Raw genomic sequence first — 17,997 nt, forward strand, 5'->3', positions numbered from 1 at the left:
TTATTCTGCTCACTTAACAGAGACAGGAGTTATTCTGCTTACTTAACAGAGACAGGAGTTATTCTGCTCACTTAACAGAGACAGGAGTTATTCTGCTTACTTAAAAGAGACAGAAGTTATTCTGCTCACTTAACAGAGACACGAGTTATTCTGCTCACTTAACAGAGACTGGAGTTATTCTGCTCACTTAACAGAGACACGAGTTATTCTGCTCATTTAACAGAGACACGAGTTATTCTGCTCACTTAACAGAGACACGAGTTATTCTGCTCACTTAACAGGGACACGAGTTATTCTGCTCATTTAACAGAGACACGAGATATTCTGCTTACTTAACAGAGACAGAAGTTATTTTGCTCACTTAACAGAGACAGGAGTTATTCTGCTCACTTAACAGAGACACGAGTTATTCTGCTCATTCAACAGAGACACGAGTTATTCTGCTCACTTAAAAGAGACAAGTTATTCTGCTCACTTAACAGAGACACGAGTTATTCTGTTCACTTAACAGAGACACGAGTTATTCTGTTCACTTAACAGAGACTGGAGTTATTCTGTTCACTTAACAGAGACAGGAGTTATTCTGCTCACTTAACAGAGACTGGAGTTATTCTACTCACTTAACAGAGACTGGAGTTATTCTGCTCACTTAACAGAGACAGGAGTTATTCTGCTCACTTAACAGAGACAGGAGTTATTCTGCTCACTTAACAGAGACAGGAGTTATTCTGCTCACTTAACAGAGACAGGAGTTATTCTACTCACTTAACAGAGACAGGAGTTATTCTGCTCACTTAACAGAGACAGGAGTTATTCTGCTCACTTAACAGAGACAGGAGTTATTCTACTCACTTAACAGAGACTGGAGTTATTCTGCTCACTTAACAGAGACTGGAGTTATTCTGCTCACTTAACAGAGACAGGAGTTATTGTGCTCACTTAACAGAGACAGGAGTTATTCTGCTCACTTAACAGAGACCGGAGTTTCCTAGATCCGCTCTGCATGTTTTGCACCTGTTATAGTACACGCAAAGCTTTCGTAGCTTAGGCCCTGAGTGTCAAGTTGGGCCAGACTAGACCAAAGACTAATACTTGTGCTGAGCAGTGAGTTAAGAGATGAGTGTTGGAGATAAATGATGCATGAGCACTACTTTCATGATCACTGCTTACTTTGCAAAAGATGTACTCAGCAGTCCAATGAACGCCAGCACCGCCCCACTGACCGCCGTTGTCCGACAGCCAAAGTGGTCGGTGAACATGCTGACCACCGGTGAACAGAAGAAGATCATGCCCATGGCCAGAGCCCCGACCCAGGCTACAGAGAAGAGAAGAAGAGTTACAATGTTACAATAAGGTAGTGACGCAACAATGTTACACTAAGGTAGTGACGCAACAATGTTACACTAAGGTAGTGACACAACAATGTGTGACTTTGTGCGAACATTACAACAATGTTACACTAAGGTAGTGACGCAACAATGTTACACTAAGGTAGTGACGCAACAATGTTACACTAAGGTAGTGACACAACAATGTGTGACTTTGTGCGAACATTACAACAATGTTACACTAAGGTAGTGACACAACAATGTGTGACTTTGTGCGAACATTACAACAATGTTACACTAAGGTAGTGATGCAACAATGTTACACTAAGGTAGTGACACAACAATGTGTGACTTTGTGTGAACATTACAACAATGTTACACTAAGGTAGTGACACAACAAAGTGTGACTTTGTGTGAACATTACAACAATGTTACACTAAGGTAGTGATGCAACAATGTTACACTAAGGTAGTGACACAACAATGTGTGACTTTGTGTGAACATTACAACAATGTTACACTAAGGTAGTGACACAACAATGTGTGACTTTGTGCGAACATTACAACAATGTTACACTAAGGTAGTGACACAACAATGTGTGACTTTGTGTGAACATTACAACAATGTTACACTAAGGTAGTGACACAACAATGTGTGACTTTGTGTGAACATTACAACAATGTTACACTATGGTAGTGACACAACAATGTTACACTAAGGTAGTGACGCAACAATGTTACACTAAGGTAGTGACACAACAATGTGTGACTTTGTGTGAACATTACAACAATGTTACACTAAGGTAGTGACACAACAATGTGTGACTTTGTGTGAACATTACAACAATGTTACACTAAGGTAGTGACACAACAATGTGTGGCTTTGTGTGAACATTACAACAATGTTACACTAAGGTAGTGACACAACAATGTGTGGCTTTGTGTGAACATTACAACAATGTTACACTAAGGTAGTGACACAACAATGTGTGAGTTTGTGTGAACATTACAACAATGTTACACTAAGGTAGTGACACAACAATGTGTGGCTTTGTGTGAACATTACAACAATGTTACACTAAGGTAGTGACACAACAATGTGTGACTTTGTGCGAACATTACAACAATGTTACACTAAGGTAGTGACGCAACAATGTTACACTAAGGTAGTGACACAACAATGTGTGACTTTGTATGAACATTACAACAATGTTACACTAAGGTAGTGACACAACAATGTGTGACTTTGTGCGAACATTACAACAATGTTACACTAAGGTAGTGACGCAACAATGTTACACTAAGGTAGTGACACAACAATGTGTGACTTTGTATGAACATTACAACAATGTTACACTAAGGTAGTGACACAACAATGTGGGACTTTGTGTGAACATTACAACAATGTTACACTAAGGTAGTGATGCAACAATGTTACACTAAGGTAGTGACACAACAATGTGTGACTTTGTGCGAACATTACAACAATGTTACACTAAGGTAGTGACACAACAATGTGTGACTTTGTGCGAACATTACAACAATGTTACACTAAGGCAGTGATGCAACAATGTTACACTAAGGTAGTGACACAACAATGTGTGACTTTGTGTGAACATTACAACAATGTTACACTAAGGTAGTGACACAACAATGTGTGACTTTGTGTGAACATTACAACAATGTTACACTAAGGTAGTGATGCAACAATGTTACACTAAGGTAGTGACACAACAATGTGTGACTTTGTGCGAACATTACAACAATGTTACACTAAGGTAGTGACACAACAATGTGTGACTTTGTGCGAACATTACAACAATGTTACACTAAGGTAGTGATGCAACAATGTTACACTAAGGTAGTGACACAACAATGTGTGACTTTGTGTGAACATTACAACAATGTTACACTAAGGTAGTGACACAACAATGTGGGACTTTGTGTGAACATTACAACAATGTTACACTAAGGTAGTGACGCAACAATGTTACACTAAGGTAGTGACACAACAATGTGTGACTTTGTGCGAACATTACAACAATGTTACACTAAGGTAGTGACACAACAATGTGTGACTTTGTGTGAACATTACAACAATGTTACACTAAGGTAGTGACACAACAATGTGGGACTTTGTGTGAACATTACAACAATGTTACACTAAGGTAGTGACACAACAATGTGTGAGTTTGTGTGAACATTACAACAATGTTACACTAAGGTAGTGACACAACATTGTGTGACGTTGTGCGAACATTACAACAATGTTACACTAAGGTAGTGACACAACAATGTGTGAGTTTGTGTGAACATTACAACAATGTTACACTAAGGTAGTGATACAACATTGTGTGACGTTGTGCGAACATTACAACAATGTTACACTAAGGTAGTGACACAACAATGTGTGACTTTGTGTGAACATTACAACAATGTTACACTAAGGTAGTGACACAACAATGTGTGAGTTTGTGTGAACATTACAACAATGTTACACTAAGGTAGTGACACAACATTGTGTGATGTTGTGCGAACATTACAACAATGTTACACTAAGGTAGTGACACAACAATGTGTGACTTTGTGTGAACATTACAACAATGTTACACTAAGGTAGTGACACAACAATGTGGGACTTTGTGTGAACATTACAACAATGTTACACTAAGGTAGTGACGCAACAATGTTACACTAAGGTAGTGACACAACAATGTGTGACTTTGTGCGAACATTGCAACAATGTTACACTAAGGTAGTGACACAACAATGTTACACTAAGGTAGTGACACAACAATGTGTGACTTTGTGCGAACATTGCAACAATGTTACACTAAGGTAGTGACACAACAATGTTACACTAAGGTAGTGACACAACAATGTGTGGCTTTGTGTGAACATTACAACAATGTTACACTAAGGTAGTGACACAACAATGTGTGGCTTTGTGTGAACATTACAACAATGTTACACTAAGGTAGTGACACAACAATGTGTGACTTTGTGTGAACATTACAACAATGTTACACTAAGGTAGTGACACAACAATGTTACACTAAGGTAGTGACACAACAATGTGTGACTTTGTGCGAACATTGCAACAATGTTACACTAAGGTAGTGACACAACAATGTGTGACTTTGTGCGAACATTACAACAATGTTACACTAAGGTAGTGACGCAACAATGTTACACTAAGGTAGTGACACAACAACGTGTGACTTTGTGCGAACATTACAACAATGTTACACGAAGGTAGTGACACAACATTCTGTGACTTTGTGCGAACATTACAACAATGTTACACTAAGGTAGTGACACAACAATGTGTGACTTTGTGTGAACATTACAACAATGTTACACTAAGGTAGTGACACAACAATGTGTGACTTTGTGTGAACATTACAACAATGTTACACTAAGGTAGTGACGCAACAATGTTACACTAAGGTAGTGACACAACAATGTGTGACTTTGTGCGAACATTGCAACAATGTTACACTAAGGTAGTGACACAACAATGTGTGACTTTGTGCGAACATTACAACAATGTTACACTAAGGTAGTGACGCAACAATATGTGACTTTGTGCGAACATTACAACAATGTTACACTAAGGTAGTGACACAACAATGTGTGACTTTGTGCGAACATTACAACAATGTTACACTAAGGTAGTGACGCAACAATGTTACACTAAGGTAGTGACACAACAATGTGTGACTTTGTGCGAACATTACAACAATGTTACACTAAGGTAGTGACACAACAATGTGTGACTTTGTGCGAACATTACAACAATGTTACACTAAGGTAGTGACACAACAATGTGTGACTTTGTATGAACATTACAACAATGTTACACTAAGGTAGTGACACAACATTGTGTGACTTTGTGTGAACATTACAACAATGTTACACTAAGGTAGTGACACAACAATGTGTGACTTTGTGCGAACATTACAACAATGTTACACTAAGGTAGTGACGCAACAATGTTACACTAAGGTAGTGACACAACAATGTGTGACTTTGTATGAACATTACAACAATGTTACACTAAGGTAGTGACACAACATTGTGTGACTTTGTGCGAACATTACAACAATGTTACACTAAGGTAGTGACGCAACAATGTTACACTAAGGTAGTGACACAACAATGTGTGACTTTGTGCGAACATTACAACAATGTTACACTAAGGTAGTGACACAACAATGTGGGACTTTGTGTGAACATTACAACAATGTTACACTAAGGTAGTGACGCAACAATGTTACACTAAGGTAGTGACACAACAATGTGTGACTTTGTGCGAACATTACAACAATGTTACACTAAGGTAGTGATGCAACAATGTTACACTAAGGTAGTGACACAACAATGTGTGACTTTGTGTGAACATTACAACAATGTTACACTAAGGTAGTGACACAACCATGTGGGACTTTGTGTGAACATTACAACAATGTTACACTAAGGTAGTGACGCAACAATGTTACACTAAGGTAGTGACACAACAATGTGTGACTTTGTGTGAACATTACAACAATGTTACACTAAGGTAGTGACACAACAATGTGTGACTTTGTGCGAACATTACAACAATGTTACACTAAGGTAGTGACGCAACAATGTTACACTAAGGTAGTGACACAACAATGTGTGACTTTGTGTGAACATTACAACAATGTTACACTAAGGTAGTGACACAACAATGTGTGACTTTGTGTGAACATTACAACAATGTTACACTAAGGTAGTGACACAACAATGTGTGACTTTGTGTGAACATTACAACAATGTTACACTAAGGTAGTGACACAACATTGTGTGACTTTGTGTGAACATTACAACAATGTTACACTAAGGTAGTGACACAACAATGTGTGACTTTGTGTGAACATTACAACAATGTTACACTAAGGTAGTGACACAACAATGTGTGACTTTGTGTGAACATTACAACAATGTTACACTAAGGTAGTGACACAACATTGTGTGACTTTGTGTGAACATTACAACAATGTTACACTAAGGTAGTGACACAACAATGTGTGACTTTGTGTGAACATTACAACAATGTTACACTAAGGTAGTGACACAACAATGTGTGACTTTGTGTGAACATTACAACAATGTTACACTAAGGCAGTGACACAACAATGTGTGACTTTGTGTGAACATTACAACAATGTGGATACTTCCTTTATAAACACAATAGAGGTGGAATTAGGGAGTTGTACAAAAAACGGAGTCTTAGAATTGTGTTGTTTGTCTTCATGCATAAAGATGTGGAGCAGAGAGTTTCACAAAGTGGCAGAGTGAGTGGTAGTTACATGTTGTTTTCCTACTGAGATTTATGTAACTAAGGTGTTGATGTAGCTTGTTGGCGTACTTCAGATGCAGCTTTTTAGCTACGGTTCCATTTAAAGTCCTCTCTCTTTTTCATTATTTGGGCTTTTCAACCCGTGAGTTTAGTTCAAAAAAGGTGTGCTTTCATAAAAACACTAGAGTGATTTATAGGGAGGATTTTTGACTAGCTTTTTTGCACGCACAAGTCCATGTGTCCACTTACACAAGTCCATGTGTCCACTTACACAAGTCCATGTGTCCATTTACACAAGTCCATGTGTCCATTTACACAAGTCCATGTGTCCACTTACACAAGTCCATGTGTCCACTTACACAAGTCCATGTGTCCTCTTACACAAGTCCATGTGTCCATTTACACAAGTCCATGTGTCCATTTACACAAGTCCATGTGTCCACTTACACAAGTCCATGTGTCCTCTTACACAAGTCCATGTGTCCATTTACACAAGTCCATGTGTCCACTTACACAAGTCCATGTGTCCTCTTACACAAGTCCATGTGTCCATTTACACAAGTCCATGTGTCCATTTACACAAGTCCATGTGTCCACTTACACAAGTCCATGTGTCCATTTACACAAGTCCATGTGTCCACTTACACAAGTCCATGTGTCCACTTACACAAGTCCATGTGTCCACTTACACAAGTCCATGTGTCCATTTACACAAGTCCATGTGTCCATTTACACAAGTCCATGTGTCCACTTACACAAGTCCATGTGTCCACTTACACAAGTCCATGTGTCCATTTACACAAGTCCATGTGTCCATTTACACAAGTCCATGTGTCCACTTACACAAGTCCATGTGTCCACTTACACAAGTCCATGTGTCCATTTACACAAGTCCATGTGTCCATTTACACAAGTCCATGTGTCCACTTACACAAGTCCATGTGTCCATTTACACAAGTCCATGTGTCCACTTACACAAGTCCATGTGTCCACTTACACAAGTCCATGTGTCCACTTACACAAGTCCATGTGTCCACTTACACAAGTCCATGTGTCCATTTACACAAGTCCATGTGTCCACTTACACAAGTCCATGTGTCCATTTACACAAGTCCATGTGTCCATTTACACAAGTCCATGTGTCCATTTACACAAGTCCATGTGTCCACTTACACAAGTCCATGTGTCCACTTACACAAGTCCATGTGTCCATTTACTCAAGTCCATGTGTCCACTTACACAAGTCCATGTGTCCACTTACACAAGTCCATGTGTCCACTTACACAAGTCCATGTGTCCACTTACACAAGTCCACGTGTCCATTTACACCGCCTGCTGTTGGCGTTCTGCATTCCGGCGCTAAATATAGAAGGTCTGCGTATACAAATATAGAAGCTCTGCATATAAAAATATAGAAGGTCGGCATATAAAAATATATTTAAATTCGCAGACCTTCAATATTTTTATACGCAGACCTTCTATATTTTTATATGCAGAGCTTCTATATTTATGGGACGCCGCAACAAATGTGCTCAATTTAGCGTCTGCTTGGTGTTGGACAGGAAGTCATGCACAAACACAATGTCGATGATCTGATTTACTTTCAAAATAGAATACTCAGTTTTCAAGGAAGATGGTATTTTACACTTTGCAAAGGTCCGAAAGGGTGAGGATGGACATGAAGTCAACTTCAGGTAGAAAATGAAAGAATAATATACAGGCATGTCCTGGGCAGCTATATGGGGATATGGGGGCCTTTTTTAAATAGCAGCTGAGCAGGGGAGGGGTTGTTGCCATGCTGGCCAGGGATGATGTCATTGTTGCCATGCTGGCCAGGGATGATGTCATTGTTGCCATGCTGGCCAGGGATGATGTCATTGTTGCCATGCTGGCCAGGGATGATGTCATTGTTGCCATGCTGGCCAGGGATGATGTCATTGTTGACGTGCTGGCCAGTGATGATGTCATTGTTGCCATGCTGGCCAGGGATGATGTCATTGTTGACATGCTGGCCAGGGATGGTGTTATTGTTGCCATGCTGGCCAGGGATGATGTCATTGTTGCCATGCTGGCCAGGGATGATGTCATTGTTGACATGCTGGCCAGGGAAGATGTCATTGTTGACATGCTGGCCAGGGATTATGTCATTGTTGACGTGCTGGCCAGGGATGATGTCATTGTTGACGTGCTGGCCAGGGATGATGTCATTGTTGACGTGCTGGCCAGGGATGATGTCATTGTTGACATGCTGGCCAGGGATGATGTCATTGTTGACAATGCTGGCCAGGGATGATGTCATTGTTGACGTGCTGGCCAGGGATGCTGTCATTGTTGACATGCTGGCCAGGGATGATGTCATTGTTGACGTGCTGGCCAGGGATGATGTCATTGTTGACATGCTGGCCAAGGATGATGTCATTGTTGACATGCTGGCTAGGGATGATGTCATTGTTGACACGCTGGCCAGGGAAGATGTCATTGTTGACACGCTGGCCAGGGAAGATGTCATTGTTGACACGCTGGCCAGGGATGATGTCATTGTTGACACGCTGGCCAGGGATGATGTTATTGTGGACGTGCTGGCCAGGGATGATGTCATTGTTGACATGCTGGCCAAGGACGATGTCATTGTTGACATGCTGGCCAGGGACGATGTCATTGTTGACATGCTGGCCAGGGAAGATGTCATTGTTGACACGCTGGCCAGGGATGATGTCATTGTTGACACGCTGGCCAGGGATGATGTCATTGTTGACAAGCTGGCCAGGGATGATGTCATTGTTGACATGCTGGCCAGGGATGATGTCATTGTTGACATGCTGGCCAGGGATGATGTCATTGTTGACGTGCTGGCCAGTGATGATGTCATTGTTGACATGCTGGCCAGGGATGATGTCATTGTTGACATGCTGGCCAAGGATGATGCCATTGTTGCCATGCTGGCCAGGGATGATGTCATTGTTGACGTGCTGGCCAGGGATGCTGTCATTGTTGACATGCTGGCCAGGGATGATGTCATTGTTGACGTGCTGGCCAGGGATGATGTCATTGTTGACGTGCTGGCCAGGGATGCTGTCATTGTTGACATGCTGGCCAGGGATGATGTCATTGTTGACGTGCTGGCCAGGGATGATGTCATTGTTGACATGCTGGCCAGGGATGATGTCATTGTTGACGTGCTGGCCAGGGATGATGTCATTGTTGACATGCTGGCCAGGGATGATGTCATTGTTGACATGCTGGCCAGGGATGATGTCAATGTTGACATGCTGGCCAGGGATGATGTCAATGTTGACATGCTGGCCAAGGAAGATGTCATTGTTGACACACTGGCCAGGGATGATGTCATTGTTGACACGCTGGCCAGGGAAGATGTCATTGTTGACACGCTGGCCAGGGATGATGTCATTGTTGACACGCTGGCCAGGGATGATGTCATTGTTGACACGCTGGCCAGGGATGATGTCATTGTTGACGTGCTGGCCAGTGATGATGTCATTGTTGACACGCTGGCCAGGGATGATGTCATTGTTGACACGCTGGCCAAGGATGATGCCATTGTTGCCATGCTGGCCAGGGATGATGTCATTGTTGACATGCTGGCCAGGGATGATGTCATTGTTGCCATGCTGGCCAGGGATGATGTCATTGTTGTCATGCTGGCCAGGGAAGATGTCATTGTTGACATGCTGGCCAGGGATGATGTCATTGTTGTCATGCTGGCCAGGGAAGATGTCATTGTTGACATGCTGGCCAGGGATGATGTCATTGTTGACATGCTGGCCAGGGATGATGTCATTGTTGACATGCTGGCCAGGGATGATGTCATTGTTGATATGCTGGCCAGGGATGATGTCATTGTTGACGTGCTGGCCAGGGATGATGTCATTGTTGACATGCTGGCCAGGGATGATGTCATTGTTGACATGCTGGCCAAAGATGATGTCATTGTTGACATGCTGGCCAGGGATGATGTCATTGTTGACATGCTGGCCAGGGAAGATGTCATTGTTGACGTGCTGGCCAGGGAAGATGTCATTGTTGACAATGCTGGCCAGGGACAGAGAAGAGAGTGTAGTCATTATACTGTATACTATAGGACAGAGAAGAGAGTGTAGTCATTATACTGTATACTATAGGACAGAGAAGAGAGTGTAGTCATTATACTGTATACTATAGGACAGAGAAGAGAGTGTAGTCATTATACTGTATACTATAGGACAGAGAAGAGTGTAGTCATTATACTGTCAATGTAGCTGAGACGGGGAGTGTTTTCTGGTCTTTGGCCTATATAATGTAACCATGGTGATGGAATAATAACACCAACATTCCTGATGCTACTGTGTATTTCTACACATACTGGTCCGTGTCGTACATAAGTATTGTGTATTTCTACACATACTGGTCCGTGTCGTACATAAGTACTGTGTATTTCTACACATACTGGTCCGTGTCGTACATAAGTACTGTGTATTTCTACACATACTGGTCCGTGTCGTACATAAGTACTGTGTATTTCTACACATACTGGTCCGTGTCGTACATAAGTACTGTGTATTTCTACACATACTGTTACGGCGCACGCCCAGTCTGCTTCTCCCTCCTCAGCAGCAGCACTTAGAGGCTCTGCTGCAAGCACCGCAGGACACGCCCCCACACGCCTCCACAGCTGGAGGCAATCCTCAATCAACACACCTGGTCTTGACGAGAGGCAGCAGCATAAAGGCTCACTCCGCTGACTACTCCACGCCGGAACGTAGCTCTGATTCATACCTCCGTGTCTCCGCAGTGAGCTGTGCGCCTCACCTGCCGATCTTCCCCCTGGACTCTGACTGCCTTCCTCGACCTTCGACCCCTCGCTTGGATCACAAACCTCTTTTGCCTCGCCCATTCTGGACTTGTTTGCTGCCACAACCAACACGCACTTACAACAACCACTGGTAACTTATATTTGGTTAACTTCCACACATAGCCCTGCATACACACACATAGTAGCACACACACCCTACGTAATCATCAAGCTCAAATAAAACTCGTTGAGCTAGACCTCCTGTTGTCGTGCCGTCTCCTTCCCCTTGTCGTATGTAACAGTACGTTCCGGCCATGATGGAACCAGACGGCACGCGGAGATCTCAGGCCACCCCTCTGTCCCGAGCCCCCTTGACACCTGAGATGTCTGCCATGCTGACAGTACTCCAGCAACACCAAAACCGTTTCTCCAGATTGGAGGACCATCTGGACGTCGCCTTCTCTAGTCTGCTGGCTAGATTGAACACCCTCAGTCCAAGCCAGGTGACACCCCCCACGCCTGACCTGGGCACCCCAGCAACACCCTCCACAGGAGAACAGCCTCAACCTCGGGAACCCAAGATTGCCAGCCTTAAATCTTTCGAGGGGGATTTTGAACTTTGCAGAGGCTTCCTGGTGCAGTGTGAGTTCATCTTTCAACACCAACAGTCTCGTTATGCTACCGATGGTGCTAAGATAGCATTCATGTTTTCGCTGCTTTCGGGTCCAGCATTGAAGTGGGCCACGGCAGTTATTAATAAGACTTTGGGACTGAGCTCCGATTACGTTGCCTTTCGAACTGAGTTCCTAGCAGTCTTCGACCACCCAGCCGATGCGGGGGACGCTGCCGCTAGGCTGCACGGCATCTGGCAGGGCTCCCGCTCCGTGGCCGCTTACACGCTGGAGTTCCGCACTCTGGCAGTTGACAGCGAATGGGGAGACAAGGCACTACAGAGCGCTTACAGGAGAGGCCTTAGCGAGACCATAAAGGACGACATACTGCGGGACCGACCTTCCTCCTGCCGTGAGCTCATCGAACTGGCCCTGCTTTTCGACCAGAGACTTCTAGAACGTGCCGCAGAGAGAGATCTTACCTCCGCCAGCTTCACATCGACACCCCTACCCCGACCTGCCGACCGATGCTCCGCAGGACAGACATTTCCCCCGATTATGTCTCCTACTACCATCACGGAGCCGATGCAGATAGGCAGGTCTCGATTGTCAATCGAGGAACGGGAGAGAAGATTCCGGCAACGTCTCTGCCTCTACCGCGGCCTAGCGGACCACATTATCCGCCACTGTCCTTCACGACCGAAGGATCTGGCTCTCCAACCAAGGGGGATCCTGGTGAGCCATACCGCCGTACCCACCTTAGAAAGAAAACAAATTGATCCTGGCATACTTTTTCCCGCAACCTTGGCCTGGAACTCAAGGACATTATCAGTTGGGGCCTATTTGGACTCCGGGGCCGACGAGAGTTTAATCGACCTGGATTACGCCCGACAAGCCGGGGATCCCCATGGTTCCTCTCGATACCTTCATCTCTACTCAAGCCTTGGACGGACACCCTTTGGGCCCCATCAAACACCGCACTATACCCCTGTCGTTGACCCTCTCGGGCAACCATACTGAGACCATCAGCCTCTGGGTACTGGATTCCCCAGTAGCCCCCCTTGTCCTCGGCCGCTCCTGGCTTTGTCAACATGACCCCCACATATCCTGGTCATCTGGCAAGATACTGGCATGGAGCACCCCCTGTTACACGCACTGCCTCAGGTCGGCAGCATCTCCCCCTTGCAGACCCAAGCCCACTTCACCACCTCCCGATCTCTCCCGTGTTCCTTTGGCTTACCATGACCTGGCAGCTGTCTTCAGCAAGGAACAAGCTCTTTCTCTCCCGCCCCACAGACCCTACGACTGTGCGATCGACCTGATCCCCAACGCGGTCCTCCCATCCAGCCGCCTGTATAATCTGTCTCTCCCTGAAAAGCAAGCCATGAGGGACTACATCTCAGAGTCTCTCGCCTCCGGGATTATCACCCCATCCAAGTCTCCGGTGGCAGCGGGGTTTTTTTTTGTTAACAAGAAGGATGGTTCTTTAAGAGCCTGTATTGACTACCGACAACTCAATTGCATTACCGTTAAGAACAAGTACCCACTACCCCTCCTGAGCTCCTCTTTTGAGCCCCTTGCCCCTGCCACCATTTTCACAAAGTTGGATTTACGTAATGCCTACCACCTGGTGCGCATCAAGGAGGGTGATGAGTGGAAAACGGCATTCAATACGCATTTGGGCCACTTTGAGTACCGAGTCATGCCGTTCGGACTCACCAACGCACCTGCCGTCTTCCAAGCCCTTGTGAACGACGTTCTAAGAGACATGATCGATCGGTTTGTTGTCGTTTACTTAGATGACTTTCTAATTTTTTCTAAAGATCTACAGGAGCATCACCGACACGTCCGCCTCGTTCTTCAGCGACTCCTGGAGAACCGCCTTTTTGTGAAAGCCGAGAAATGTGAGTTTCACGCAACATCTGTTGACTTTCTGGGCTTTATCATTGAAAGAGGTCACATCAAGGCTGACCCCAAGAAGGTGGAGGCAGTGGTGGAGTGGCCCCAGCCTTCTATTCGGACGGAGCTGAGGCGCTTCCTGGGATTCGCGGGATTTTACCGACGATTCATTAAGGACTTCAGTAAGTTGGCTGCACCACTCCATGCTCTCACGTCTACCAACATTCCCTTTCAGTGGACCCGAGAGGCCGGGATGGCCTTTTGGAGCCTCAAGAGGAGTTTTGTCTCCGCCCCCATCCTTGTTCACCCTGACCCAGACTGTCCGTTTATTGTGGAGGTGGACGCCTCCGATTCCGGGATTGGGGCGGTGTTGTCTCAGCGCTCCAAGTTGGACAACAGCATCCATCCATGTGCTTATTTTTCCAGACGCCTTTCGTCCGCAGAACGTAACTATGATGCCGGTAACAGGGAGCTGCTGGCAGTCCACGATGCTTTAACGGAGTGGAGACACTGGCTTGAAGGGGAAAAACACCAATTTCAGGTCCTCACGGATCACCGCAACCTCCTGCATGTCCGGTCCGCTAGAAGGCTGAATGACCGGCAGGCCCGCTGGTCCCAATTCTTTTGCCGGTTTGACTACGTCCTCTCGTTCAGGCCGGGCTCTCGCAATACAAAGGCTGATGCCCTGTCCCGGAAATTCTCGGAGGAGCCCGCTTGCACCGTCTCAGAAGAACCCACCCTTCCTCCGGCCCGTATTATCGACATGGTCACCTGGGAAGTGGAGAACCAGGTCCAGGCTGCCCTGCGCTCCAATCCCGGACCTGGGGGCAGACCCCCCAACAAGCTCTTTGTTCCCCGAGAGCTACGTCCCAGAGTTCTGGACTGGGGGCATTCCAGCATCGTCTCCTGCCATCCGGGATTCCAGCGCACACTCTCCTTCATCCGCCGGCGGTTCTGGTGGCCATCAATGGCTATGGATACCCGTGAGTTTATCGCAGCATGCAGTACCTGTTCTCGCAACAAGTCTTCCCACAGACCGCCGGCGGGCCTACTGTGCCCCCTTCCTGTCCCCGGTCGTCCCTGGTCACACATCGCGCTGGATTTCATCACTGGATTTCCCCCATCCCGAGGTAACACCACCATTCTTACCATCGTTGATCGCTTCTCCAAAGCCGCGCACTTTGTTCCGCTGCCTAAACTTCCTTCTTCTTCCGAGACGGCCGACCTCCTTACCACTCATGTGGTTAAGCAGCATGGCATACCCATGGACATTGTGTCTGACCGTGGCCCCCAGTTCACTTCCCGGGTGTGGCAGGCATTTTGTAAGGGGATTGGGGCTACGGTCAGTCTTGCATCAGGATACCACCCACAGAGTAACGGGCAAGCGGAGAGGACAAACCAATGTGTGGAGAACATGCTACGCTGTGTGGCCGCCCGCCAACCTGCCTCTTGGAGCAAGTTCTTACCCTGGGTCGAGTTTGCCTACAATTCTATGAAGAGCTCGGCCACCGGTTTGCCACCATTCGAGTGCTCCCTCGGTTATCAACCCCGATGTTTCCCCAACAGGAGGCAGAAGCGGCCGTCCCTTCTTCTCGCAGGCACATCAAGAGATGCCGTCAGATTTGGAAGACCGCCCGTGCTGCCCTGTTGAGGGCCTCCGAGAGAATGTGCCGTAGTGCCAACCGGCGGCGCATTCCGGCTCCATCCTACACTCCTGGACAACAAGTCCTGTTACGGGCCAAGGACCTCCACCTACAGGTACCATCCCGTAAACTGGCACCCCGTTTTGTTGGACCATATACGGTGGAGGCCATCATCAATCCAGCATCTGTTAGAGTGTCTCTTCCCCCCTCTGTGAAGCGACATCCGGTGGTCCATGTATCCCAGATTAAGCCTGTCTCCAGTTCTCCACTCTCTTCCCCTGACCCTGGTCTGTGTCGTACATAAGTACTGTGTATTTCTACACATACTGGTCCGTGTTGTACATAAGTACTGTGTATTTCTACACATACTGGTCTGTGTCGTACATAAGTACTGTGTATTTGTACACATACTGGTCCGTGTCATACATAAGTACATACCATAATTGGAACCGGTTGTACATGTGAGCTGTTGGCATGGTTCCAACAGCTGTTCTAATACATGACAGTCCCATGACAAAACGAAATCCTGCCCTTCAATTTGAGGCCTCTGATCATTCTTTACATGGAGGAGGACACTGGTTGCAATATTAATAGTATGAATTGACTTGAGTTTTAAAAAACTTTTCTTGAAACCCAAGGCACTTTACACGTACAAACCATTATTCACTCATGACCGTTTCCCATCATGTAAACTGTGGGTATTACATTGAGATGTCAAAAGAAAACTCATTTAAGGACTTGACTTACTGTGGGATTGACAAACTTCTTTAAACAAAAGCAAACAACTCCAGAAACTGCAGACCTAGCCCTGAAGCTAGCACAAAGTTTCTTGTGTAAACACAATAGGTGTGCTCTGTAGAACTTGCACCTGGCTCGCTGACAACAAGCTATCCATACACTTGGGTAAAACAGAATCCATCCTGTTTGGGTCCCACATCAACCTTAAGAAAGTCAATGACTTCACCATAAAAGTGGGTGACATTGTTATCACCAGGAAAGATGAGGTCGCCTACCTAGGTTCCATTCTAGAGGCTAACCTTTCCTGTGATAAAATGGCAACCAAGGTAATCAAAAAGGTTAACCAACGAACGAGATTTCTCTACAGAATCTCCTCTCTGGTCAACAAAAGCACCTTGAGGATTCTGGCGGGAACTATCGTTCAACCCTTTTTCAATTACGCATGCACCTCCTGGTACCCCAGCACCTCCAAAACCCTCAAATCTAAACTCCAAACATCTCAGGACAAGCTAGTCAGGTTACTTCTAGACTTCCACCCCAGATCCCACCTCACTCCTACCCACTTCTCTAAAGTGGGCTGGCTCAAGGTGGAGGACAGAGTTAAACAACTTGCACTGAGCCTAGTCTATAAAATCCACTACACCTCCCTGATACCGAAGTACATGTCAAACTACTTCCTTAACATAAATGACCGCCATAACCACAACACCAGGGGGAGCTCCACTAACCACGTTAAACCCAGATTCCGAACTAACAAAGGTCTTAACTCATTCTCTTTTTATGCCACATCAATGTGGAATGCGCTCCCAACAGGTATAAAAGAAAGGGCATCTCTATCCTCCTTCAAAACCGCAATAAAAGTTCACCTCCAGGCAGCTACAACCCTAAACTAACACCCTCCCCGGATTGCTAATAATCAAATGTAAACAATCAAATGCAGATACTTTTTCTTATGCCTTCTGATCTCTCTCTCTCTCTCTCTCTCTCTCTCTCTCTCTCTCTCTCTCTCTCTCTCTCTCTCTCTCTCTCTCTCTCTCTCTCTCTCTGTGTCCACTACTTGCTGTCCATATCCTACCCCCCCCCACTCCCCTCCACACCCCTGATTGTAAATAATGTAAATAATTAAATGTGATTATCTTGTGTGATGACTGTATTATGATGATAGTATGTATGATAGTATATATCTGTATCATGAATCAATTTAAGTGGACCCCGACTTAAACAAGTTGAAAAACTTATTGGGGTGTTACCATTTAGTGGTCAATTGTACGGAATATGTACTTCACTGTGCAACCTACTAATAAAAGTCTCAATCAATCAATCAATCAATGTGTCATGCCATTTTGAAAAGAAACTATTGCATTACTACAAAAAAAAAACAGGGCTATGCCGAACTCTGGCGACTTTAGTCAAATATTGTAACATCCCGAGCTATAAATACAGATCCAAATAGCATAAGGGACAATGCAGGGTCAACCTCAGCTGTCAATAATGCAAGGCAACATGAGGAGAGGATAAATACTTGAAATATTGCTCATCATTGGCAATCCTGCACCACAGATTATATTCACAACATTTAAGATATACACATATTTTGATGGTGGATACCATTTAACATTGCAAATGTGATATTACAGCAAAATACAATCCCTTCAGCCAAC

At 45.0% G+C, this 17,997-nt stretch overlaps 1 protein-coding gene across 2 annotated transcripts in view; it reads right to left on the reverse strand.

Annotated features, from left to right (window-relative positions):
- Positions 1-17,997, reverse strand: part of slc16a2 (solute carrier family 16 member 2) — a 60,795-nt gene that overhangs the window by 34,568 nt on the left and 8,230 nt on the right. For both annotated transcript variants that reach the window (XM_062044167.1, XM_062044168.1), the window contains exon 2: positions 1,171-1,315. In XM_062044167.1, coding sequence (XP_061900151.1) covers positions 1,171-1,315 — 145 coding nt within the window. The remainder of the gene's footprint in view (positions 1-1,170; positions 1,316-17,997) is intronic.

This window comes from Entelurus aequoreus, linkage group LG04 (genome assembly GCF_033978785.1).
Source record: "Entelurus aequoreus isolate RoL-2023_Sb linkage group LG04, RoL_Eaeq_v1.1, whole genome shotgun sequence".
Taxonomy (NCBI): Eukaryota; Metazoa; Chordata; class Actinopteri; order Syngnathiformes; family Syngnathidae; genus Entelurus; species Entelurus aequoreus.